We start from the raw sequence: 25,546 nt of genomic DNA on the forward strand, positions 1-25,546 counted from the left end.
ACGCCGGTTCCCGTTGGCAGTAATTCCCCATGGCGCGGAGCGGCGCGGCGGCCAGCAAAAACCTTCCCGCCGTTGGACATCGATCCCCTCGTTCTCACACGAAACGCGAGAGACGCGCGAGTGAAACGAGAGATCTCGCGGTGGCACCCACCTCGTATTACGAGGCTGATCTTGATCTTGGCCGTTCACCCAGGCTCACCGAGTCCAGCTTTCATTAAAAAGACCACGAGAGGAATTACACCGGCGAGTCGGCGGACGAGGGGGGGGGGGGGTGGAGGCGGGGGAGGGGCAGGGCGAAAGAAAAAGAGGAAACGAAGAAAAGCGAACGACGAGTTGCGGCGCGCGTGTCTATCGAGGTGAAGGGTATACACGGCCCGGACACCGTGGAGGGGCGGTTGTTGGTCCTCCGTTTTTGCCACGTCTTCTCTATTAGCCGGATCCTTTCACGTGGTACGGGAACCGATGGGCGCGAAAGATTCCCTTTCATTCTTATCCGATCTCGAATCACGTACGTGTATAAAAGCGGCAAGCGTGTGCACACCGGGCAGCAGATCAAAACCGCGGCTTAAACCGCCAACTTAGATCGCGAGGTGGAACCGGTAGCCGCCTCCCTCCCGCTAGCGACACGCACCACGAGCAAACCGTGCACAGACGATTTTCAGGAGGCCTTAGGTACGACAGCGCGCAACATGATCAAGCTCGCGGTAAGTCGTCCCTTGGTTTCCGGATTATTTTCCGCCGATGATCGTTCGGGTCAGTTCCCCCGGATGGGAAACGTTTGGACAGCGGGTCGTTCTCGTGCTTAGTTCCTTCGGTCTCGAAGTTTCGATGGAGTTTCTAGGGTTGGGGACTTAGGACGACACTTCTTGGAGAGTGTCTTTTGCGAGGAATCGGAGCTTTTGATTTCTGAGGTTGGGGTCGATTTTGAGTTCGAGACGCACGCTGGTTGAGACGTGCCAGCTTTCTCCGAATCGTCGAAATTTGGGCTTGGTTCGATGATTATTGTGAATCTTTGATACATGTGCTGTAGTTGTGAGTTTTTTAGGTAACAGTGAGGTTCGAGGATCATTGCGATTTCGGTTGTATAGCTTTGGATACGCGGTGTTGTTTCTAGTGGTCGATTGGGAATTCTAGAACGCTACAATGTCCGCGTCTCCGGGATCTCGGCAACATAATATCTCACTGAGAGGCATTTTACCGGACTGTGGAGCTGGAGTTTCTATAAAGGAAGATTCCAGATTCCATTGCTCCGTAGAGGGAACGACGAGATATCTTGAAAAGCTACGCATACTTGAATTCTAGCGAGACTGTAATAAATAATCGTGAAAATTTCACGTGCCTTTAAGGAATTCCTTCGAACCACTCGCGGAATCTTGTTAATTTCGTCTGACTGTTTGTTTCTTTCACTCGTTTCACGGAAAAAGTACTCGAAGATCTCGAGATAATGAGCCTCTCTACTCGAAATTCGAAAGTTCCGCGATAACATCTAGACCGATCTCGCTGAACAAACGATTCTTTTGTTTACAGGCCGTCTTTGTGGCAGCCTCGCTGCTCGGCGTGGCCAATGCCGGCGGTCACCATGGTGGACAGTAAGTTTTCCTTTCTTTATTTTTATCGTGTAAAAAAAAGTATATATGTATATATATATCGGACACAGTAGATCGAAAGCGTATATGCGGAACTATGTTTGTATTTGCCCGCTTACCGATCGAAACAGAATGGACCTAACTAACCGTGTCCGGCGGCGCGAGCGGCGCCGTTGAAACGTTTAAGTACTTTCTCTCTTGGTCGCCGTTATCGGCGAGTGCTATGATTTTCTGCCGGCTATTATCGAAAGCAACGATAAACGAGTCTGTCGATCGTCCTGCTATCCATTTTTCCTCGTTCAACGACCTCGCTCCAGACCTTTCCAAGTCGTTGCACTTGCTGGGAAACGTCTCTTATGCAAAATCACATCTCGGTGATCGAGATAGATCCAATAATGTCCCGTTGCACCCTGGAAAAAGTTTCCATACAGAACCATAATCTAACGATCGAAACGAGCTCAACTAATCTCTCGTTGCAAGGAAATTTCTGTGCATAAAATCGCAGCTTAATGATCAATATAAATTCAACTAATCTCGTTGCATCTTTACATAAATATTTACTACACAAGATACACTACAAAATAAATATCTACTATGCAAGATATCTACTGTATCTCACAATCGAAACTAGTTCAACTAGTCTCCACGCAAGGAAATCTCTGACAACGAAATCGCAACTTAACGATCAACATAAATTCAACTAACCTCGTTGCATCCTTACATAAATATCTACTGCACAAGATACACTAAAAAATAAATGTCCACTATACCTTACGATCGAAAGTTCAACTAATCTCTTAGAAATCTCTACACGAAATCGTAGCTAAATCAAGCTAAATCCGAACTGAATATCGAATCAACTAATTCCGCTTATCTTCTCCAGCGACCACGTGGTGATCCACGTGCCCTATAAGATCAAGACGATCCACCACACCCACACGATCACCAAGCACATTCACCACGGCGGCGGGGGTGGTGACAAGTACGAGGTCCTCGGTTACACCGTCGGCCACCCGATCGACATCGGTCACGGCGGTGGCCTAGGAGGCGGCGGTGGTCTCGGCGGCCACGATTTCGGAGGCGGCGGCGGTGGCCACGATTTCAGCGGCGGCGGTGGCGACATCGGTGGCGGCCACATCGAATACAGCAGCGGCGGCGGCGGCGGCGGTGGCGGCCATATTGAATACAGCGGCGGCGACATCGGCGGAGGACACGGAGGATTCGGAGGCGGCGGCTACGGTGGCGGCGGTCACGAAGACTGGGGAGGTCATTAGTTGACGAGGATGATGTCGGGGAAATAGGGGTAGTTCTCTTCGCGAATAACGTGGTCGGTCGTTTGAACAAATGAAAGATGGACTCGTTCGCTTCGTCCTTGTATCGGTAAAACAGCTGCGGGAAATTTGTACCTTGAATGGTCCGTTCAGTGTATCGATGATCGCGTCATTTTTGTTAATACGGTCGTTTAAAGACGTGGAGCATTGAAGAACTGAGAATATCGTTGATTCATGAATTTTTAGTTTCTTTCGATTCGGTACGCCTAATGGATATTCGAAAGATGTTTATAAGAGAATTACTTAGGGGAAAGTTTGTAAATTTTCGTGAATATCGACTGAGGGACTTTCGTAAAGTGAATCGGGGAAGTTAGTCCCATTTGAAGCGAGATCGAGAAACCTGATCGATGAATGAGAACGCTTTGTATAGGTAATGTAAGAAGAGAATGTTTGGGTTTGGTATTCATTTCGTTCACTGGTGAAATCAGGGGATTGAATTATCGATCCCCGAGAAACCGACATGCACCCCCCCTCGCACGACAATCGTAGCTTCGTTTTAGTGAAATTGTATTAGAGAGATAGATACTTTCTCACATTGACTGGTGTTTCCCGGGGAGTGCCGCAAAACCACGCCTTAAATCACACCGACACACTTAACCGTCCTATCTCTTACCTCTCGTCCTAGTCTATTCATTAATCTGTCGACACATCTCTCACGTACTCACATGTAAATATTGTTAACTCGTTTTGTTTTCGTTTGTCTACTTCGTTGTTATTAAACACTGTACTTGTTGCCTTTATCGCATCCGTTAACCGCGACTCGGATAGTTCGTTTGTATGTCTCACGTGTCGCGAGAAAGTTGAATAAATTGCGTGTGTACCTGAAACTCACCCCCGTCATTGCCCTCCCTGGAATATTCCTTGATTTAATCATTCTCCCATTGCGCCTCGTTTCTCTCAGCTTCGAGTAATATTAAACCTCACACGTTCGGTCTGTATATACAATATTTAATCGAAATTTCTTATATCCAGATGGCAATACATTTTACGGTGCCATTGAAGAATACTTAATTAACCTAGAGCCACTATGTTCTACATATCGCACCGATCTTTCATTCAAGGAACTCTCAAACTTTTACCGTCATTTCATTTCTTAACCAGTTAACTGTGTTTGAGATTGTTTATTTTTCGAGACAAACACGTAATTCTTCGTTTCCCTTTAGTTCTTCGTTAGGATACATTTCAAGTGCATTCGGCCTAATTTAACGAGTATACACTTCATTTGATTTTATTGCGCAAGGAGAGATTCTTCAACTAAATTCCACACTTAACTGGTTAAAAGCTTCGCACAACTTAGTAACAAATATTCAAACCCTAATTACTACTACTTATTACGATATATACAGAATTGTACTCTCAACCAGGTCATCGAAAAAATCTACGATTTCCTTAATGTCCGGTATCTCCGTCTCCCATCCCTTTTGTCTCTAGCACCCTCGTACTCGACGTCATCGACAAGATACCGTCCTGCATCGGTCTTCCCCTCGAAATCTTCCTTGAAACCGTCGTTCTCAGCTTCGTCCTGTTCCTCGTGGTGGTCGTCGTGGAATTTACTCGACTGGTCCGTGCGAACGTGTCCGCTCTCCGTCTCCAACCCCTTTCTATACCCTTCCTCGTAATTGTAAGAGAAAGCCTCCCCGTTGTGAGGCACATCGTTCACGTCTTCGTGAACCGCGTACTGGCCATGCTCGGGATTCTTCGAGTTCTGCTCCAGATTATTGTTCTCGTGGTCGTATTGCGGAGAATAAGAATCTTTGTAACGATCGTACGGAGGAACGTGCTTCTTGTGATCCTGCGGCTCGCGATCGCTTTGGTCCTCGTGACCTTCGGAATGCTTAATCTCGCCGCCCTCGTTCTTGTAATCGTGGTGGTGCCCGTAATTGCTCCAGGAACTCCAGTTCTCGCGATGATACTCCTTGTGATGGGATTTAGGCTTCTTCGGCGCGGGTCTGTGCACGTGCAGGAACACCACCTTCGTGTGAATCAGGTGCTTGACGATGTCTGGCACGTGGATCTTCAGGTGGACGCTGTAACCGAAGGGAGGAGATGAGACGTTGGATCGAGTAATACACCTAAGATGGCGTTCGTTGGTAAATAAGAAAATTCCCCGTGATCCAAGAATATTAACAATTGATTTGAAACGTCGCAATAGAATTGTCCAACCGGAGGAAACGTAAGGTATCATTCTTTTCTCGTTAGGAACTGAAGGTATTAACCCCTTGCACTCGACGATATCTTTCATTGAAAATATTCGTTACTTTCTGACTGAATGTTAACGATATTTTTCGCTAACACAACTGGTTGTCTTCTATAAATTAAGAGACAGAACTGTTGTACTTCGATGTTTATGTGTTGATACATTACACAAGGTTTGATGCTGAATTGGAAATTTTATAAGTTTGCTGCTTCGAATCAAAGTGCGAAGGGTTAAAATCACGCAACGTGTATAGGCTTTGATCAATCTAGGATTGATATTTTAATGACACGATACAATACAAACGTGTTAACGGTACGCTAATGCGGATGTTTACGGTATAACTCGCGAGATGCTCAAGTCGGTTACACGTTCCGGCGAGAACGAGAGTGCGTCGCGCGGTCGTTGATCGATATCATCACCGGTGAAAGTGTGAATCATCGATGCGCTGTTTTTCAGCGTTTAGTGATCGACGAACGAGGATGTCGAAGAGGATCTTAACGCTTGTTGTACTCACTGTCTTTTGCCAGCGCATTCGTAGCTTGTCACTTGGATGAGCAACGTCAAAAAGAGGTAATTGAAGATTCTCTGAAAACAGGATTAACGGTGAAGTAATTGTTTATATCTGATTAAAGATAATAGGGCGCAATGTTGTAGTTACGAACTGAACATATAATTCAGTGGTAAATCAACGAAGAACTTCTGCAACTAAGTTATAGATCATCGCACTTCCGAATCGCTTCTGAACACTATTGAATCACTCGAACCGAAGAATCTATTTCATATCGCTGCAGAAGTTCTATCAGTTTCCAGTTACCTTGATCATGACTCCCAACGAACTGCCTTCGAACGGAATGGATGACGAGTGGCAAACGCTGTCAGTAGCAAAGTGCACGACATTGTCGAGGATGCTCCTTTATATTCCGCCTCTGTCGGCCGCCAACTGCAGATCACAAACGTCCTGGAACCGCGGAACTGCATCGAATCCAACGGAATTTAACGGCTGACCAACCGCTTTCGCCGTTTCGATGAGACATGCTTCATCTGCCAATTCGCTTCGAATGATATGCTCTGGAAAACGTGTGCACGTGGTCAGTGAAGTTCATTGCCACCCGGAAATCAATTATTGATAGATATATTACCTCTGTTTCGTTCCTTATCTATTCTGTGATTGACAAGATCGATAACTGGTCGACGAAGGTTGTTATAGAAAATTATAGAAATTCTATAAGATTCGACTAATTCTGGTTTGTTCTTTGAAATGTTCATACACTCGAGTTGATCATAATTGACCATTCCTCGGATTCTTCAGACTTAGATTCCCGATTCGTCTTCGTTAACACTAGGTTTGCGGAACGCGTCAAATTGACGCACATTGGATTTTAGAAATATTATTTTCTAAATGTTTAAATTTACAATTACCTACTATCAAATCTCCAGTTTCCACAATCTAAATAATTCTTTTAGGAATAATAGAATGAAGTGTACAATAAATGCCCGTAAACCCAGTGTCGAATAATTTGAAAGAGGTAGTGAGTACGAAGCTCGTCGAGAATGACAATAAATTTAATCGATAGTATCACACTGCTATTTAATAAGTTCGTTCTTAGCAATACATAATCTTAGGTAACAATACTGTTCGATCGCATTTGTACATCCATTATCACTATGCTTTGTCTTTTACGTCTAACGCCTGCAGCCGCGCGTTTATTGGCCACCGAGCACATGATTCGATTAAATATCATATTTGTCGTCGTCCTCCAGGTCCTCTTTCTCGTGGTGGTCGTGGTGGTCGTGATGGTCGTGATGCTTGTGCTCGTAATGCGGTATGAGCTTGTAAATCGTGTGCGTGTGCTCCATCTTCTTCACTCTGTACGGCACGTGGATAATCACTTTCTTCCTGCGCAAACGAACGACGAGCATTATTATTATTTCCTTCGACAATCTCGAAGGCTATCAGTTAAATGTAAATGTACTTACGATTCTACCGGTTGCTGCAGCAGTACGAGGAGTATCAGCAGAACGATGCCAAACTGAAAAGGAAAGAGACATGATAGTTCTATGATCATGATCTTATATAATAGGTCTACTAAGATGTCTCAAGAAACACTGCAAAGTCTAGTGATGAAGTTTACAGCGTAATTCTACTCAAGAATTTTAATCTTTAAATTCTACTTTATTTTAAGATTTATTCTACTTTATTTATTGTACTCTACATTACTTTATTCTACTTTATTTTAAGATTAAAGTTCTTGAGTAGAATTTTAAGATTTTTTCTTTAAAATTCTTTCTTTAAAATTCCATCCTATTCTATAATCTCCCATCGTTATTGTACTAATAATTCTATAACTCTATTATAAAAGAGAACAACGGAACCTAATTTAATATCCAGAATCTCCTAATGACACAGAGTAAGCACCAATTTAACCCTTTGCACTCGAAAGGTGACTCTCAGTCACTTGATTTGATTTGCAAAATTATAAAGTCTTATATATAATATTGAGCTTAATACATGGAATATTGAAATAAAATAACTTTCCTTCTTAATTTATACAAGTTTTCTCATTAATCAGTTTCAAAGGATATCGTCTGTATCTCATCGGAAAATATTGAATGTTTCTAGTGACAAACTATCGAGTGCAAAGGGTTAACATATAGTACAGGAAAACGTGTTAAAAACGGTGACGCGGCGGTCAAAGTGTTAATGGAAGTATACCAGACGAAAGTGTCGTACCAAGAACGTCCCTCTCATTGTGCAGGAAACAATGTCGATCGAGTGGTGCTCGCTTCAGCAACAGGCCGGAGAAATGGGCGCCTTCTGCGTGGCGGCGCACCGAACTCTACGTTTATATACATGCAGTTGAAATTAGCGAGGCGGATCATTTCATAAAGAATTCCGAGAAACCCTCCCGCCACCGTGCAAGGATCTCGCTTGTCGACTCGCATCCGACTTCGTTCCATGCACATTTCACTTTTTTTTTTCCCCCGCCCCCCCCCTTTTCCCCAAAGCTCCGCGAAGCTCGACGCGATCTGCACGGCGAGTCATGCGATTCCGCAAGCAAAACGGCAATTTGTATTCACGATTGAAGCCGTACGCTTCCACCGCGCCGTTCTTATCGCATCAGACTAAATATTCACCGTGTGGATCGTAATCTTTAACCAGTTAACTGTGGAATTTTGCTGGAAAATCCTCTCGGAAAGCAGGACGGATGCGCGTAGAGTATATTCTAATGAAAGATTAAAGCGAAACAAAGAAATTACATGTTTATGTGGAAAAATAAAGAATTCGTATTGTGTCAAGCTTTATGACGCGTATACTCGTCGAATACAGTTAACTGGTTAATTCCCTTTCGTTGTAAATAACAACTTTCCGTTAACACTAGAACTGCCGAGCATTTAATACGATTAACATGCAATTCCTATGAAAACTGTAACAATAGATTATTATCAGTTTCTTCAGACATTCATTATAGTACTCGAATAAAACTATTTATTTAAAGCAAAGGGTTAAAGTTACAGAGAATTTCGAATTTCAAAGGTTTTACGGAACAATCCGGCTCGTTACACTTCTCCGAGGTGTCTTGCAGCGTTGTTTTGCACATTACTTGAGAACTTGGGTTATTGTCTGGAGTAACGCCGCTTCTCGGTCTCGATCGCGAGGACATTTCTGGGAAGCCGAAACACTAACGCTCGGACAGAAGTTCGCAAACGACTGACTGCAACCAGGAAACTGCAGAGGCGAATGCATTTCCTCCGGTTGAGATGCACCCAACCGCAGATTTGCTTAATCAGTCCATGTCAGGTAGCAACGTAATTAAAGAAGTCATTGACAGAGAAGGAAACATGATGGAGAATGAAGGATGGATATACGTAGAGCGATTAAATGGATGCTTTAAAGATTGTTTAACTTCAGGAATTATTACATAAATATTATTGATGGATGAATTATTATATAAATAATACATGTTTCTGTACAGATCAGTTCTAAGTTTTATCGGAGATTCGGAAGTTTGCAGAAAAATAGAAATAAAATAAATCTTCAATTACGTTGTATTCATGGAATAAGGATTTTTATATTGTTCCAGATAATGCATTTACAAAATCGATTGTAAGATAATTAGAACTGTATCATCCGATGCAATCGCAACATTTTCGCAGTCTCTTAAAATTCTCAAACTTCATGGGATATTTCATTTGAACGTCCTGTACGTACAAGCATCATTAACGACCAGAGAAACGTGTTTCCCTCAGCCTCTAGGCAACAAGTGTTGTCTCTGAAATTAAAACGTAAACCGACGTCGCTCGCCTAATCCGACGTGTCCAGTTTACCTTACACAATTGAACAAGGCGCGCGCCAACGCGAAACAGCGCCAGTAAATTCAAGTCGCTAATCGTTGGAAAAATTAAGTTTCATGAGATTCTCGAGAGCAGCTCGTTTCTTCGAATCTAATTGCGGCGATTTTCTTTAAACGGTTTCCAGCGAAATCGTGCACCATATAATTTCTGTATCATAACAATAGGAAAGATCACCGCTTTCAACGAATTTCTTTCGTCGCGTTAATTCTCTATCGCCGTGCTCGCGTTTGTAATAATTACGAAACGACGTATGTATATCATAAACGCCGAATACGTGTATTATCCTTATTTAGATCGGCGGTAATGAAAATTCACCGGCTTGGTAACTGCGAAACCCGATATTAAGCGTGCATCAAGACTGGCATTAAAATTTAATGAATCAACATCAAACACGATCACGACCGAAGACAAATAAACGAAATAGTTTCGTTTGCACGGACAGGTAGAATTTCTTTACGTGGCATGTTGCTAAACGACGGACGAATAATAATAATAATCGCAGACGTAAAAAGAAACGAAAAAAAAGAAGAGCAACGATGAAAGCAGCTGCAGGGACGGGATTCGCCGAGAGATTCGTGTGTAAAATAAACTTATCGTTCGGCTGTGTCTAAACTAGGCAAAAACAAGACCGCTTTCCATTATTATCGGCTCGATCACTCGTCAAACTGGATGCGAATAGCACGCGAGATTTTCGACAATTATCCGTCATCGCCGACGAACGAATGTATCGTTAAGAAAGTCGTCGAGATGCGATCCGAACCCTGGCGCCCCTTTTTCCTCGTTCATTTCTATCTCTCGTTTCACGGTGAACCGTTTAATTGACCGAGGCTCGCGGTCAATTAACAGTGAAAACCGCCGGCGAAATGGAAAGCGGAGGAGGAAAAACTAGGCGTACGCTTTTACGTATCGCGCGATGGATCGCAGAATAATCGGCGCGCGAGAATCTCGGGAATCGCGGCCGATCGCGATGGTGTAGTTGTTACGCCGATTATACCGGTAACGATCGCTTAATTTTACGAGCGCGGTGCTCATCGGTGACCGCGCGAACGGCGGAACAGTCCTGGGCACCGAAAGCGAAGTTCGATCGAGGATCCTGATCGAGGATTATCATTGGTTCGAAAGGGAACCACCGAGGTTTGCGAGTTCGAACGTGGAAAACGTAAGGAACAGAAAGATCGCGAGCGATGAAGAGATATTTCGTTTAATCCTCGGATCGTTAGCGTTGCGAACACGCGGTGACATATGGATAATTTAGAAATTTCCAGGATCTTGGAGAGACAGTTGGCTCGGATGGGATAATGTTAGAAAGCTTTTTGTACTTGCTGCTTGATAGTTTAATTGGAAAAACGAGAACGTACAATTACCGGAGGCAACGCTCCAGTGACTTGAACGCGTGGTCAAGAGCGCTATCGCGTCTATCGTCTTAATGTGCAGTGGATGAGGGATTTCAATGCTTGGCAGAATACGATCTCACGGATCGTATTTTCTTTAGATTACAGAAGAGAAATGTAGCGAGGTATCATCAGCTGTTTCCATTAATTTCACCCCACACGGTGACTCGTACGTTGACTCCTAAAATGGAAACGGGTGTTCGCCATTTCTTACGTAATAATCGAACGAGTGTTTTCGCAATTTTTATTCATACAGTTTCGATAGTTTACAGTCGAAGGAAGTTTGTCCTCTCGATAAAGAGTCTCGACGGACTTTAAATAACACGAATATTTCTTCTAACGCTTAAACGATAAGTATCCTATAAATGCACGTTCGCTGATTCGGCGATGCGGTAAGAGCATCGAATCAGTCCATAAATACAATATTTCTCTCTTCCATCGTCGCCGTTAGTTACTTAAACGTTGTTAGTACAATATAAGCAGTCTTCTTCGGGAAACAGAATCTAAGAGAAGAGAATGGAAACCGATACGAGATATCATTCCACCGGAGCAAAGTTGAGAAACCGTCAGGAGGGTAACAAACCGTTACGAACTCGCACGCGCGAGCTGCGCACCGTATCTATCGTTCCTTCCTTCGCATATTCTTCGACGAACGAACACAAACTTGCAGATTGACTTAACAACTGTCTTAACGACCTATAAAATCAAGCCGCCTTTAGAGCAGCCGGCAATAAAACGCCAACGAAGCGGCGAGGGAGTCCATAAATCAGAGACAAGTCGACTTTGCTTGCAATTAAGGCTTACAGAATTAATCAGAGACGCGGTTCGTTGTCTGAAAAGTATACACTGTCGTTAGGAAAGCCGCTACCAACGCGATCACGGCCTCACCGATGCAAACGCGGATTCAACGATCGCCTCTCTCGTTTTTCTTTCCTCCGCCTCTCGTTCCTCGAATCAATCCTATCGCTGTTCGATCTCTTATCTTCGATCTTGCGTTCAAGATGGCGTCGTCGTTCCTCCGAAGATCCTTCAGTTCTTTTTGGCCTGATCGTGGGCCCTCTTGCTCCTCGAGTCCGCGTCCTTGATCACTTGCCAATACGAGTTAGGTCTTGGCATAGAGAAGTCTTCCTTCTTGGTCGTCGTCTCTTCGGGCGCGTCGACGGAGCCGTCCATGTTCAGGTATCTCATCTTCTTGCTGCTGAACTGGATGCTGTACCGTGGACCGTTCTCCACCGATCCGGAAGAATTGCTCGCTTCGAACTGATTCCAAGCTGCACTCTTCGCGGGAACAATCGGATCCCACTTCACTCGTTGCAGCGGGCTCGAAGCGTTCTCCGGTTTAGAGTACGGTGCGTGGACTTTAGACTCCGCGTTCGTGTTGTTCAACCAAGGATACTGATACTTATGCGCGACAGTCTCCCGGTAGGTGCTCGCTTGATAAGACTGGTCGTTCTGACTGTTGTTCCTCTGATCGACAGCCTGGAAATTCAGACCGTTCTGCGACACGGGCCCCGGATACTGAACCCTCTTGCGATGTCTGACGACTCTCTGGATGCTAACCGGTTCCCCGTCTTTGATGCTCACTTTGTAAGTCCTGGAGATGTGAGGATGTTTTAGGTGCTTGACAGAAGTCACTTGGCTTACTGTACTCGGCTTCGCAATCGAATCGTGGCCGGCCGACAGCGGGTCCGGTTTGATGTGCTGCCCGTAAGAGTTCCTGAGCGAATCGGTCGAAAGCGGCAGGGGCTCGTGGCTGATGGCGTGAATCGGAGGATGACCGATCTCGTGAGTCACGGAATGGATTTCGGTGTGTTTTGTTATCTCTTCGAGAGGCAGGATGCTCTTGTCGAACGTGGTCTCGATCTCGGTGACAGGCATGGACGAGACGAACCGTATCACCAGGTTATCAGGCTGGTCGGGCTCCAGAAGTCGAATGTAAACTTTCTCGCCTATCCCCGGGAAATGAAACGGACCCACCAGCGGCCCTATCGTCTTCCCTGGGCTGACTATGCGCTGCAGGATGTTCGCCAGCGTGTCCACGAAGTTCTTGTTCTTCGACACCCGGAAGATCGGCTCGAGATGGATCGAGCCGTCCTCGAAGGCGTCCGGTGGACCCTGCACGCTCTCGATCTGATGGTCGATGTGATTCTCGCCGGTCTCGTACGACCGACCGACTCGAACCAGGCTGCCGCCATTTTTCTGCAGCTGCCTGCGACGTCGGCCACCTTTGTAGCGATGCTGACGAGCGTGCGACGATCGAGTCTTGAACCTCCTGCCAGGACTCTGGATGCTCGAATGAACCTTCGAGCTGAACGACGTCACTTCCGGCTGAAGGGTGGTGAACGTGATCTCGCCGATGTCGGTGTCATTGTAGACCTTCGGTTGGAGCTGGTGGCCCTTCTTTTGTAACCGCCTGCGATAGGAGAAATTCGTTAGTAACCGGCAACGAGGGGCATCGACGTAATAGTTTGTAATGATCGATGAGATCTGACCTACGAATGGTAAATTAAATAATGGTACTTGTATGGTTCATGATTTACATAACGCTGATAAACGTACTTATCCGGTTGCACGGTTTCCGCGCGGCGGAATGCCGATATTAATGCAGCACAAGCCTGTAATCACACAGAAAGCATGAGAAGCGGAGGTTTCTGTATCTCCGGTTAAAATGTAACGGGGACGACGATTATTAGTGCGTTTCTTTCTGATTCGTTACGAACTTGTAACTATGAAGTGTACTTCCGAAACATCGAGATTTTATAGGTTTCTTGAGCCTTCGTTACGGCTGCTTGCCGCGCGGTTAATTGCGTTCACCATTTAACGATTCTAACGTGACCGATGCATCGACTTCTCGATCTAACATCTGGCAACGAATTTTCCGTTACGGAAGAGTTGACGGAATTTAGTTGCGTTCGTCTTTTAGACCTGATTAACACTTCACACAAGAAGTACGAGCACAAAGGCAGAACGCCGTCCATTAATGCACAGTTCAGTCTATGTAACGATTATCACATCGAAATCTGATGTTTCGGAAGTGTAACTCATTTATTATAGAGCATCTACTGTCACGGTAAAGTTTCTTTCGAAAGCACACTTGTCACCAGAACTTCCGACGCGAGTATCGAGAACTGAACCGAAAGATTTGGTACGTTAAACCGGAATACACGACGAAATCGGCTGAACGACACGTCGAGATCGAATGGGCGAATCCGAAGAGCGGCCCCACGAAGATCTGTTCACCACGTTCACAGCGCAAGACCCGACGAAGCAACTGATCGGCTCACCGTGACCACATGGGCGATCCTCATGTTGATGCTGATCGCACTAGGTCCCACTAGATCACCACACCGATCCAACTGTGGGGACTACTGCTCATGGACAACGTCTTTTAAAGGTTCCCCGGAGCGACTGGTAGGATCACTGTTGAACTGGACTTGACAACATCGTTTCTGCGTGTACCGACGCTGGTAGTTTTCTCTGCGATGAAAAAAGAAAAAACGACTCGTCCGATCTGTCCGAGAAGTAGATAATTGATGTGTCACAGAAGAATTTTCTTTGAAACGATCTCGCGCACCTCTAACCGCGGAGCCTCTCGATGAAAATATGAGCGTTTAAATGACTGTGTTTATCGTCAAAGAATACACGTCTATACTCTTCTCGTCAACGAGAGGGTTGATGAAGTATATTTAATTGATCGAATACACTGATTTAACCGCCACACGAATCCATGCACGATGGTGGATATATAAATATCTCGTTCGACGTGTTGAAACTGTAACAGGCGTGATTACCGTCGACAGCTCTGAAAGTGTAATCACGACGGTAACTCCGACCGGAGTAAAAGGATAAATGACTGACAGTCGTTTATTGCACTTTTTCATATATATATGGATACCCCCTGCATATTCACCGGGCTCATGAATATTTCTGTCGGCTTCCACCACCTGGAGGCAGTCGCTTCAATGAAAGTGAATTTCCCTGGGCTTTAATTGGCAGAACCCATCGGCGGTCGGTTGCGGGCAAACATGGAAAATCGCTGGATTTTATCTAGAAACGGTGAAGGTAGAACGCCGAACTTCCAAGTAGCGTGTGTAAATACGCATCTCGCCAGACCTGTTTATAAATCACCTAATTGACGTGGATCGAAAGCTATCGCGGCACCCGTCCCGGTCAAGAGGCGGCGTGTCGTCGACATATACGGTGCCGCGGTGAGGAAAAAACGCGGGACTGTTAAAAACGATCATTAAAGATACATAAGGAATCGAATTTACCGATGTTAACGCGCAAAAACGGTCGGCCGGGTGGGAAAAACTATGCATCCGCACGCGAACGGGGACCCCGTGACATGTTGCCGGTAAAAATCGGCAATTACAGCTCGATCGACAGTAAAGGAAACAGAAACTACACTGGTGGTCAGCTGGTGATTTTTATTACTCCCGAGACAGAAGATTATTCACGGAGTAGTTTCTAGACAAGTTCAACTTTGAATTAAATATTCTGCTACAAACATTAGATACACTAGATACAGAGTACTCGCGAACAGTAGAAACTTTGGCTGCTTTCTTTTTTGAATTGCAATTAGAAAAGGTGGTTTGCATGTGCGATGATAAAATACAAAATGATGGACAGACGAGATATAGCGTGCGTTAAATGAAACACAGTGCTCGGTAAACGCTGTCCGATACAAGAATTTTTAATTATTTAAATCTTCTTCAGAGATCGTTGACCGGTACCCGTTAATCGCTTAATTACAGTGTTGCTAATATCAAACGAATGCATTACTGAGTTCGTAGAGTTTCAGAAACCGAACGAGCAATGCTACGTTGATACATAATACATGCGTCGAAAGTTGATCGCAGCACGAAATCGCAAGGTTGTCTTGACGGACGTATCGAACTTCGCGATCGTTCGCGCTGCGCGGAGGTACGGGTACAACTTAATCGTAATTAAAACGGCGCTTTCCATCGAAGCGGAAACCGTACGCCGCGCTGTTCGGCGCGTTGATCAAGGCGGGATTCCTGTATTGATGAAACGATCCGTGAAGATGCGCCGGTCTAACCGCATTCTGCTCTTCCTCCTGCGAGCCTTTCAGGTAAAACGCCTCGAACTGACCCTCGGGCAGCAGTATGTCCTTCAGCGATTTATCGTTGGGATCGTACGCCGACGCGTTCCGTGTCAGGCCAATTAAAACCAGACCCTGCAATCGCAGACGTTTCGTTAGCGCTCGATTGTTCACCGCGGAACACACAATGAAATTCGTATTATTAATTCACACGAATCTTAACACATTGAACGCCGGCTAAACTTCAGCTAAAAACGCGAGCGTCGATGATTCGATACATTTTTAAACATCGATTAAACCAACATTTCTAACTTACGGAATAAGGAATTCGAATTTGCAAATTTTACTTTGGATTTGTGTTATACATATCCAAAATGATCTAAAAATCCAAAATGAGACTAAAAATCCCGCATTATCGCCGGGATTCAATGTGTTAACAGTGTCCTCGTTGACTTGAATATTATTATCGTTATCGGTATATTCACTACAATTTGAAGCTTTGATCAAGGTATGATAAAGTTCTAAGTGTAACGTAAAAAACGGCGAAAGCCGACATACCACTAAAACGGCAAAAGCGTTCGAAGCCATAGTTTTCGACACGTCCTTCACTGAGATCGTTGGCCGAATCGCTGAAATTATTGAGAAACAAATGTGTATGTAAAAAGTAGATAATACGACGAAAAGAACTGCGGCGTTCGGTCTAGTACGAGATCACGGTGGCCATAACTTCAACTAACTGATAGGATATAATCGAGGAGATTTAACATGCAGCGCCGCACGATACCGTAAAAAGTTTGCCAATTACGCGGATTCTCTGCACAGAATTAGTCAATTTCACGAGCGATGGCCACGTACCTTGTGCTCAAACGCCGTGTAATCCTCCTTCGGATCGCCATTTTACGCGCACGCCTTATTAAACACGGCCAACAAAACGAATCGGCCAGATAACGATACGTTCCATGAAAGAAGAAGATTAAATTAACATTTTCTAATGGGCGCGTTTCGTCTCTCGCCGTGTTGTATTCAAATGACACCGCTTTCAGAATGTCCGTCTGCGTACGATTTATCTGCTACAACTTAATTAAGTATAGAAAAATAACAGCGTGTGATCGGGCGGCTTCTCGCTTTCGATTTCAAATGCACGCAATATGTTCACGCGTTAATGGGCATGTATAAATACGTTTAATTGCTTTTTCCGCGTGCATCCTATATATACTCTCGGTTTCGTATTGTACCGCGGATTCGAAGCTTTCGTAACTACCGACGTTTCGCGCGAATATAAGGGAAGACTAAATTATTTCAAGAAATTCACTTCTAATACTTGAACTTGAAATAAACTTTCCTCGATTAGAAATGACGTTCACTCGGTTTCAATGGAAATACGTGTCTCGAATTGTAATACCGAAACTTGTTCTCTTTATTTGCGAAAAATGTATCGATTAAGGAAAGAAACAGTGAAAATGAAAGATTCTTTAAGAATCAACGTTTGAATTGAATTAACACACCGTTGCTCCAGATGACTCAGTTTGTCCGACGAATGCTCGGCCAATTCCACTTTCATTTTTCGTCGCCCGTTCGTTTACGATAAGTGTAAGAAAATAAACAGAGGATTCACGCATGACCGGATCGCGGCCGATTCGTTTTGAATTGAATCACGGTGAGCATCCTGTGTCGTGAAAAATTTGACGGGTTTTCATGGTTGAAACTTACCGAACAGCCGTGGCAAAAGTGAAAGCCGCTCGAGCGATCGTACACAACAGCACGCCGCCCGAGAACGTTTCCTCTATCTGGGCACGTTTAACGACCTTGTCACTGCGAGGCGCCCCCACGTCGAAGACCAAGAGCAGAGCAGCTTCGCAGCACGCTGAAACGGAAGCCGATGAAAGTGGAAAATGAGCGACCTCGGGTTTCGCCGGCGGAGCCGCTCGGTTTTTATGTTTTAAAAACTAAATGCTTCGAGCACGCACGCGATTAACGTTAGAAATCGTTTAATAAGAAACGTACGACGCCCGACAACTTCTTAGTTGTTTGTGCGATAATTAAAGAAAGGAATAAGTTTGTAAAATTTCACGGTTTGTTTCTCCTTTCTTTCTTTTTTTTTTTTTTTTGCTTTCATTCATTGGACGTTATTCGGAGGATTTGTTATCGTTTGTGAGACTTAAACCATCATATTTGCATGTGAAGTAGATTTTTTGTGCTGTAAGCTATTAGGTAATTAAATGAACGGGTATTTAAATTTCAACGTTGGGATTGAAGTACTTGAACAACGTCAGTTGAAAGTATGTAATAAAAAATACCACTGGTAATTATAAGAAACTGTACAACAATTTATTTATACAAAAAATCAGGTATCTTCATGTAAATACAAAATTGAATTGAGTAAGGAAATGGAATTAAATTATATATTATGCTTTGTTCGAGACATGAGACATCTCATGGAAACCTGTAGCGGTTGTAAATCACTGGATCCGCGACATTATTGTCTGGTCAAAATTTGATATGATGAATCGCGATAAAGCAAAACTGTAGTTGACTCTGAAATACGGAGTTTCATCAGAAGTACAATAAATAAACTACATTATTACCGAAATGTAATGCGCTACATATCACAATGTGCACTGTACATTATACGAAGAGTGCTAAGCCTCGATTTCGAAATTAATGTCATGTATTCTTTGCCACGTATAGTTATATGATAATGCTTGCGATGCCAGTTATGTTGATACAATAAACGCGTTCCACATATCACGGGTAAAACATTTAAAAAATTTTAGTCAACCCACTAGCACAATACAACGATACCAATATCTAAATACAAGAAGTTTTACAACAAGCATACTGTGTAGTATGCTCAGTAGTTTACAAATATTTGCTTTCATAATTAAAATATGTATATATATATTAAATGCTACACGCATTTTTAAGTACTTTTCGAATATGGTCGCAATAAATTGAAATCTTTAGATAGTGGTATAAAATTACAAACATTCTATTCAGTTGTACATGACTTCATGATACGTCATAGGTACACATATAACTATATATAATATATATATATAGTTCATATTTACATATATTAAATATTCCTAGGTTGCGGCCATAAATCCGAATACATTACACCGAATATAAATAAGAATCTAGCTTTGTTTTGCACTTTGGAGGTGAAGTAAAAGGTGAGAACCACGCAATTGAAAACCTTCCAAAGACAGCCTGTATAGATTTCCATTTACTATTACGAACCCATCTAGCTTCTTCTTTCTTAAGTTGTTCAATACCCTACAAACAATTACATAACAAAGCACAGTCCTTAAAGTTTGAATAAATTTTCTTTGTTATTGTATACAACTAATTACATACAGTTTCGTCATTCCAAATAGCTTGTAATTGTGTTCCCAACATTACAGCAGTAAAAATGGCAAAGAGAAGTGCTTCGCAAGCCAAAAAAAGTAAAAGCACCACTGTTGCCGGTGGACTAAATGTAGAACATTCTTTCCATTCTTGTCTCACACATGTTGTGAATTGTTGTATACATAAGAATAAGGATTGCAACGACATTCCTGCTATGTAGAACTAAAATAGATTTGATAAAAATTAATTTATATCCAATCCAACCTCAAGCATCCAGCAATACTCACTGTAAAGAGTACAAAATACTTTTGATTATTTTCCCCTACACAATTATTCACCCATGGACAATGGTGGTCCATTTTTCTAATACATCTATAAATGGAAATTTGGAAAATCAGTTGTTATTCAATTTTAATAATATAAAATGATAATGTGTTATATAAAAAAGATTACCTTTGGCAAACAGAACAATGATGTGCTCTATCAGGCTTAATAGAGCAACACTTTGGACATTTAAAAATGACTTGTCCATCTCTAAATCCCATTTGTTCTATCATTTCTTTAGTTGCATTACCTTTTGGAACAGCACCCTGTAAAAGCAGTGGTTAAAAACAACTACTTGCTTCTATTAATAATATTTTATTTTTACTTACTGGATCTGTGAACATTGTTCTTAAATGAGATGCAAAAGCTAAGAAAGTTAACGATTGAAATATTGCTGTATTTAGACCAGAATATAAAGTATTTATTGTAGGAATAAGGATTACTGCCATCACAACAAATTCTGCATATATTATTAACAGCCATGTTAAAACTGCACATATAATTCCACAAATGTCCTATAAATAACAAAGATATCAAAGGTTGTCATAAAATGATAGAAAACTATTAATAATTTATTTGTACATACTTTAATACACCATAATCTTCCACCATAACATTTATTATGAACATCCCTTTCTCTCTGAAAGGTGATATAATCATAATCCATGATTTAAAATTATCAACAATATCCTTAAACATTAATTATACGAAGACACAAATAACACTGATTAATATAATCATAGTTCAGTGCCTGAAATAAAGATTAAGATACGAATGAATCAGGTAATATGACACCTTACATCAAAAGTGACAGAAATTAACGAGAGGCCGACTTTCAGGAAAACTTAAATATAACCTACTACAAAGTAATTGTACTTACACTACAGCGCTTAGGCTTGTAGTAACTGAACAACACATATTGCCATTCATTCAAATTTTCTTTATTATATTTCCTTCGAAAATTTGTATAATACATACAATGAATATCGAGTAACACAAATTGATTTTTCTGTTGTCACCTCCGCGTAATTGGCCTGAGCAGGTCCATCCATTAATAAACAATCACGCCGCTTGTTAGGGGTTATCATTAAATATCCAGCGAACGTTCCCTCATAACGGTTCAAATATATTGCAAAGTATACGAACTACAAATGGAACTTGAACACGTTATCACGTGTAGATTACGATAGTGCGGTTTCTAAACGTCACCGATATTCGCCATTGAACGGTATTACGAACGCACCTGGCATTCGAACGGGGCAGATGTTTTCAATGATGGTACTCGCAACTAGCAAGCGCGCAGCGTTATCCAATTAAACTCGTGGATAGTTCAAAGTGAATAAGAATGGATTGTAAATAATACTAGCTAGCACCGGTATCAATCGTCCGTCCGTCGTGTTCTTGCACGCGACTGCAAGTTTGACAGTACACGACGTAGGGTGGGGGCCGTAGTGTGCAGCCATATTGGCTACTTGTGACTTTTGGGAGGAAGCAAGCAAAAAATAACTCAACTTTTCTCGTTTCTATACGAAAAAAATGTTGCCTTCTAGAATTTTTCATTGATTTCTCATACTGCTGTTATCACCGCGACCACAATTACTGTGACACGTGTGATCATTTGTACAAGGTTATTCTTTTTTACGGAAAATGGTATGTTAATGCCTTGATTAATAGATAGCCTATCTTAGGAACATGCAGACTCGTTCGTTGTTAAATTTTCACGATTTCTTTCGTTATTTAACGTGATTTCCTTCGTAGAGTTTCTTTGGATTCGGCCAATCGGCTGACATAGAAATTACTTTGGATGGTGCAGAAACCAGAAAGTCTGCAGACATCAAATCCGAAGATGGAAAAAAAGAGCGCCACTTGTTATACTATGATGGGGAAACGGTCTCTGGAAAGGTAAAAGTGGTTTTTAAATAAAATACTATCATTATAAAGGTATAAGCATTGAAGGAGAATATCGTCTACTCCGTACAACAGTTGATTGTATACTTCAAGCATATTGAAGTGGTAAATGTAGTTTCAAGGCATTCAATTGCGTTGTACCGTATAACAATTTGCTTATTGCAATTCCAAAAGAATTCTTTTTTTATATATTTCATCATTTAATTCCTGACTGCATGTATACGTACATGTGTATATCTATATGTATGTTTTATGTAACACAAACGTATTATATGTACGCAAGTTATAATGTAACTACTTAGCCAATAGTTATTATTAATTTTTCTCCATATTATTAATTTCAGATCAATATTAGCCTTAGGAAAGCTGGTAAATTAGAACATCAGGGTGTAAAAGTAGAATTTATTGGACAGATAGAATTATATTACGATAGAGCGAATCGTCAAGAATTCACAAGCCTGGTTAAGGAATTAGCCAGGCCAGGTGAATTGACGCATAACACTGTATACACTTTTGAGTTTGCCAATGTAGAAAAACCATTTGAAAGTTATACAGGGTCTAATGTGCGGCTAAGATATTCCCTGAAAGTGACAATTGTCCGAAGACTTAGTGATATTGTTAAAGAACTTGAATTAGTCGTGCACACTCTTAGTTCCTACCCTGATATGAATAATCCTATTAAGATGGAAGTTGGAATTGAAGACTGTCTGCATATCGAATTTGAGTATAATAAAAGCAAGTAAGTTATTTTATCATATATATGTTGCACCTTTTTTCATAAAAGTATGTTTCCCAATAATCTTAAATACTCAAAATTTCTTTCCAGATATCATTTAAAAGATGTCATCGTTGGAAAAATATATTTTCTTTTGGTTAGAATAAAAATCAAACATATGGAAATTGCCATAATAAAACGGGAGACTACAGGTTCTGGTATTGTATACTTTCTTTCTTTCACTTAGACAAAGATAGTTACAGTCATTGTTATAATTTCAAAGCTTTTATGAATCTTCATGCATATTGGAGAAAGTGTTTTGTTTTTTCAATATTCATTTTCTGCAACTTAATGTACCAAAGTAATAATTAGAATACATATTTGAAGGACCACATACATTCACGGAGAATGAAACAATAGCCAAGTATGAAATAATGGATGGAGCACCGGTCCGTGGTGAATCTATTCCAATAAGAGTATTTCTAGCAGGGTATGATTTAGCACCCACAATGCGTGACATTAATAAGAAATTTAGTGTTAGATACTATCTTAATTTAGTCCTTATGGATGAGGAAGATCGCAGATACTTCAAACAGCAAGTTAGTTTGAAAATTGATTGATACACTTTATACATTATTATATAAAGGAATACGCATAATTGTGTCGTTTTATTTGTTAGGAAATAACACTGTGGAGAAAAGGCGAGAAAAGTAGAAAATCTCAAACAGCTTCACCTCATATGCCATCACACTTAGTCTCTGCAGAAACGGGATTCCCACAAGGAGCAGCTCAAAATGGTCCACCATCCGTGCCATCCTCAGTACCTTCAGGGCAACTGCCACCCAGTAATATTACCAGTGTAGAAGATACACCAGCTCCAATAGAAGGCATGACACGCGAGGAAGGCGATGGTGAAGGTGAAAAAGAAGTTAACCCCGAAAGTAACTGAATGTTTACGTATGAAGCAGTTATATTGAATACGATGGAAATCTTACTAGTTCAGGAAATCGATAACAACGTTGAAGAATGATCATCAGAATGGAAAACTAGTAGCATTGAACAGAATTTCTCCTGTATGTAAAGAGAAATTGAATTTTAAGAACAGCGAGAAACGACAACACCTGCGGGCGAAGTTGTAAATATTTTGGATACCTATTAATAATGCAGGTGATAAATCGAATAAGTAGCCAATTATCGATCAAAATTTCAGATTATTGAAATCTATAGGAAATATACTATGATGTCTGATGGAACAGACCTAAAACGATTATAAAAAAAAAAAAGGAAAAAGTAATATTACACAAAAGAATAATGCAACCACATAAAATGAATATTCATAAGTGGACAATTTAATAATCGAATATTAATCAGTGGTACATTCTTGAATGGCATCTAAATGTTACAGTGTTCTGAATATTTTATACAAACTTATTTCTGTGTTATACAAATGATGCCTTCAACCACTAGATTATTCTTGAAATTCGGAGCCTCTTGTATGACTACTTAACGTCATGTAAGAGTTTTATAAATCTGAAATGAATATACATATACTCACAATGGCTGCCCTATTTTAATCCATCCTCCTAGTCTGCAATTAATATAATAAAGGCATTTAATGGAAGAATGCTTTTACATGCAACATACTATTGTTGAAATAATTTATGAAAAACAAAGAGTGATGTTTTCCATAAAAACTTGTTAATATTTGGAGGCTAATATTATTACTACAGTACATTAAGATATACGAACAGCATGCAGTAATATAATATCAATAGTTTTATTTCAAAGTTTGATATAATTGTATATACAAATTATTGAAGTATATATATACACATATATATATACCAATTACTTTTCTAATAGAATTTGTATGCAAACTTGACGATTCTTGATATACATCATTCTAAGGAATGTATGCCTTAGTATGCCTGCTCAATTTTAGCATGCCTTTATTAATATAAGAGTGGACTATGATAGATTAAAAATGGGATAGCCCCACATGTATTTATAGATATATACATACATATTACAATATGTGTGTGAATATATATATGCATATATATGATTTTTAATGATAACAGTAGTTACAGGCTGGGTTATACACACACCGCGCACACACACACATACACACGCGCGCCCACACACATACAGACACAAGTATCAAGATCTATTATAATGATACTAAAAACAGTAATAAATTATAATGAAATATAATCTTCTATCTGGGTAGTATGTACATTACTATCAAGATGGAAGCGATGTCGATAAAAGAGAGAATACCCAATTTTTTGTACAATTCTATGTTAACATGGGTTGACTGTAAAAATCTTGTTAAAAAAGTACATAATAGTCAACCACGTGTATTTCGAGGATTTTGTTTTGTGTAAATTAAAATTTTCATATTTCAAGCCTTTGTTATTTGTTGACAAGAAAGATATATGTGTAAAAGGGAGAGAGAGAGAGGGAGAGAAAGAGAGCGCGTGCGCGAGAGCGGGAGAAAAGCAAAACTATTTGTGAATTATTTGACATGTCAAATATTGTATATACATATACATATTGTCATACGATATGAAACTAGTTGTATATTTTAATGCCCGCATAAGTATATTATATATCGTATACAGTGTGCCTTGGTGTGCACGTATATTGGAAAAGATTAGTTCGTTTATGCATACACCCTTCCTATTCTTCTATATAATTGATGCAATAATACCAGATTTTTATTCTCATTATTCGTAAGTTGTTTTTTATTTAGCAAATATTTATTGGAAGGTGAATATATCACCATCACAATTAACAAAGCTATAGAAATTAAACTTTAAATGCAGTTAATTTTATGATAAATTTTAAAACATGAATTTTACCAATGATAATGAAATAGAATTATAAATTTTCCTAGATTCCTCATCATTTCCCAAATTATATAGTGTACATATTATTTTTTCTGTATAGTCTATTACCTATAAATTAGTATTTTTATAAACTAAATCTTCAAAATACAAGTTCCATTTCTAAAATTCATTTAAATGATTATTGCAAGTGAAACAATTATAATAATTTACTATGCATCGTTAACGTATTATTGATAAATTTTCTTACTGAACATAATCTATTTTCTTTAGCGAATATCAGTGTTGTACTTTTTACTATCACTGCACGTGAAAATTCAGCTTAAATAAACATGGATAATGAATTGATAACTAAACTCATTGGAGAGGAATAATTTATAGACTCTTATTGGGTGACGATTGATATTAAATATATCGGAATTTAACTGCATATTTTTCAACTATCAATGAATACTCTGGAAATGAGAAATAACATTCGTCGA

The 25,546-nt window shown here is 40.9% G+C and overlaps 7 protein-coding genes across 8 annotated transcripts; 2 read left to right on the forward strand and 5 right to left on the reverse strand.

Annotated features, from left to right (window-relative positions):
* The first annotated feature begins 689 nt into the window (after nucleotides 1-689).
* Nucleotides 690-2,860, forward strand: LOC143174697 (uncharacterized). Its single transcript, XM_076369000.1, has 3 exons — nucleotides 690-704; nucleotides 1,528-1,589; nucleotides 2,470-2,860. The coding sequence occupies exons 1-3, from the start codon at nucleotides 690-692 to the stop codon at nucleotides 2,858-2,860; spliced, it is 468 nt and encodes a 155-aa protein (XP_076225115.1).
* Nucleotides 2,861-4,295: 1,435 nt separating this feature from the next.
* Nucleotides 4,296-5,937, reverse strand: LOC116425074 (uncharacterized). The gene is made up of 3 exons (XM_031972273.1): nucleotides 5,929-5,937; nucleotides 5,629-5,699; nucleotides 4,296-4,944 (listed from the first exon to the last, which is right to left on the reverse strand). The coding sequence occupies exons 1-3, from the start codon at nucleotides 5,935-5,937 to the stop codon at nucleotides 4,296-4,298; spliced, it is 729 nt and encodes a 242-aa protein (XP_031828133.1).
* A 764-nt stretch (nucleotides 5,938-6,701) lies between these two features.
* Nucleotides 6,702-7,923, reverse strand: LOC143174707 (uncharacterized). The gene is made up of 3 exons (XM_076369057.1): nucleotides 7,846-7,923; nucleotides 7,092-7,144; nucleotides 6,702-7,011 (listed from the first exon to the last, which is right to left on the reverse strand). Exons 1-3 carry the CDS (start codon nucleotides 7,861-7,863, stop codon nucleotides 6,846-6,848), a joined length of 237 nt encoding a protein of 78 aa, XP_076225172.1. The 5' UTR covers nucleotides 7,864-7,923; the 3' UTR covers nucleotides 6,702-6,845.
* A 3,964-nt stretch (nucleotides 7,924-11,887) lies between these two features.
* On the reverse strand, nucleotides 11,888-14,166 carry LOC143174698 (uncharacterized). Its single transcript, XM_076369002.1, has 3 exons — nucleotides 14,143-14,166; nucleotides 13,418-13,473; nucleotides 11,888-13,271 (listed from the first exon to the last, which is right to left on the reverse strand). Exons 1-3 carry the CDS (start codon nucleotides 14,164-14,166, stop codon nucleotides 11,888-11,890), a joined length of 1,464 nt encoding a protein of 487 aa, XP_076225117.1.
* Nucleotides 14,167-15,422: 1,256 nt separating this feature from the next.
* Nucleotides 15,423-17,767, reverse strand: LOC116425062 (uncharacterized). The gene is made up of 3 exons (XM_031972260.2): nucleotides 17,631-17,767; nucleotides 16,479-16,549; nucleotides 15,423-16,055 (listed from the first exon to the last, which is right to left on the reverse strand). The coding sequence occupies exons 2-3, from the start codon at nucleotides 16,506-16,508 to the stop codon at nucleotides 15,795-15,797; spliced, it is 291 nt and encodes a 96-aa protein (XP_031828120.1). The 5' UTR covers nucleotides 16,509-16,549; nucleotides 17,631-17,767; the 3' UTR covers nucleotides 15,423-15,794.
* Nucleotides 17,768-18,232: 465 nt separating this feature from the next.
* On the reverse strand, nucleotides 18,233-20,623 carry LOC116424959 (palmitoyltransferase ZDHHC3). Of its 2 annotated transcripts, none has more exons than XM_076369055.1 (7): nucleotides 20,473-20,623; nucleotides 20,179-20,232; nucleotides 19,922-20,107; nucleotides 19,722-19,858; nucleotides 19,556-19,640; nucleotides 19,278-19,490; nucleotides 18,233-19,196 (listed from the first exon to the last, which is right to left on the reverse strand). In XM_076369055.1, the coding sequence occupies exons 1-7, from the start codon at nucleotides 20,566-20,568 to the stop codon at nucleotides 19,035-19,037; spliced, it is 933 nt and encodes a 310-aa protein (XP_076225170.1). In that variant the 5' UTR covers nucleotides 20,569-20,623; the 3' UTR covers nucleotides 18,233-19,034. The 2 variants fall into 2 exon arrangements, with proteins under 2 accessions (XP_076225170.1, XP_031827906.1); XM_031972046.2 differs by having other exon boundaries at nucleotides 20,179-20,343; nucleotides 20,473-20,622.
* Nucleotides 20,624-21,092: 469 nt separating this feature from the next.
* Vps26 (vacuolar protein sorting 26) lies at nucleotides 21,093-24,947 on the forward strand. The gene is made up of 6 exons (XM_031972045.2): nucleotides 21,093-21,242; nucleotides 21,351-21,494; nucleotides 21,845-22,239; nucleotides 22,327-22,433; nucleotides 22,603-22,814; nucleotides 22,895-24,947. Exons 1-6 carry the CDS (start codon nucleotides 21,240-21,242, stop codon nucleotides 23,162-23,164), a joined length of 1,131 nt encoding a protein of 376 aa, XP_031827905.1. The 5' UTR covers nucleotides 21,093-21,239; the 3' UTR covers nucleotides 23,165-24,947.
* Nucleotides 24,948-25,546: the final 599 nt, after the last annotated feature.

Source organism: Nomia melanderi, chromosome 7 (genome assembly GCF_051020985.1).
Source record: "Nomia melanderi isolate GNS246 chromosome 7, iyNomMela1, whole genome shotgun sequence".
Classification (NCBI taxonomy): Eukaryota; Metazoa; Arthropoda; class Insecta; order Hymenoptera; family Halictidae; genus Nomia; species Nomia melanderi.

Coding starts and splice junctions, on each gene's coding strand:
- LOC143174697 (XM_076369000.1), top strand. Junction 1,590..2,469: donor GGCGGTCACCATGGTGGACA/GTAAGTTTTCCT, acceptor TATCTTCTCCAG/CGACCACGTGGTGATCCACG.
- LOC116425074 (XM_031972273.1), bottom strand. Junction 4,945..5,628: donor GAATGCGCTGGCAAAAGACA/GTGAGTACAACA, acceptor CTTCGGTTACAG/CGTCCACCTGAAGATCCACG.
- LOC143174707 (XM_076369057.1), bottom strand. Junction 7,012..7,091: donor CTGCAGCAACCGGTAGAATC/GTAAGTACATTT, acceptor TCGTTTGCGCAG/GAAGAAAGTGATTATCCACG.
- LOC143174698 (XM_076369002.1), bottom strand. CDS start 14,166: ATGAGGATCGCCCATGTGGTCACG. Junction 13,474..14,142: donor GGATCGCCCATGTGGTCACG/GTGAGCCGATCA, acceptor GTGTGATTACAG/GCTTGTGCTGCATTAATATC. Junction 13,272..13,417: donor GAAACCGTGCAACCGGATAA/GTACGTTTATCA, acceptor CTCCTATCGCAG/GCGGTTACAAAAGAAGGGCC.
- LOC116425062 (XM_031972260.2), bottom strand. CDS start 16,508: ATGGCTTCGAACGCTTTTGCCGTTTTAGTG. Junction 16,056..16,478: donor ACGCTTTTGCCGTTTTAGTG/GTATGTCGGCTT, acceptor CTGCGATTGCAG/GGTCTGGTTTTAATTGGCCT.
- LOC116424959 (XM_076369055.1), bottom strand. CDS start 20,568: ATGTATTATACAAATTTTCGAAGGAAATATAATAAAGAAAATTTGAAT. Junction 19,859..19,921: donor GAACAATGTTCACAGATCCA/GTAAGTAAAAAT, acceptor CTGCTTTTACAG/GGTGCTGTTCCAAAAGGTAA. Junction 19,641..19,721: donor CATTGTTCTGTTTGCCAAAG/GTAATCTTTTTT, acceptor TTCCATTTATAG/ATGTATTAGAAAAATGGACC.
- Vps26 (XM_031972045.2), top strand. Junction 21,495..21,844: donor GGGAAACGGTCTCTGGAAAG/GTAAAAGTGGTT, acceptor TATTAATTTCAG/ATCAATATTAGCCTTAGGAA. Junction 22,434..22,602: donor ACGGGAGACTACAGGTTCTG/GTATTGTATACT, acceptor ACATATTTGAAG/GACCACATACATTCACGGAG.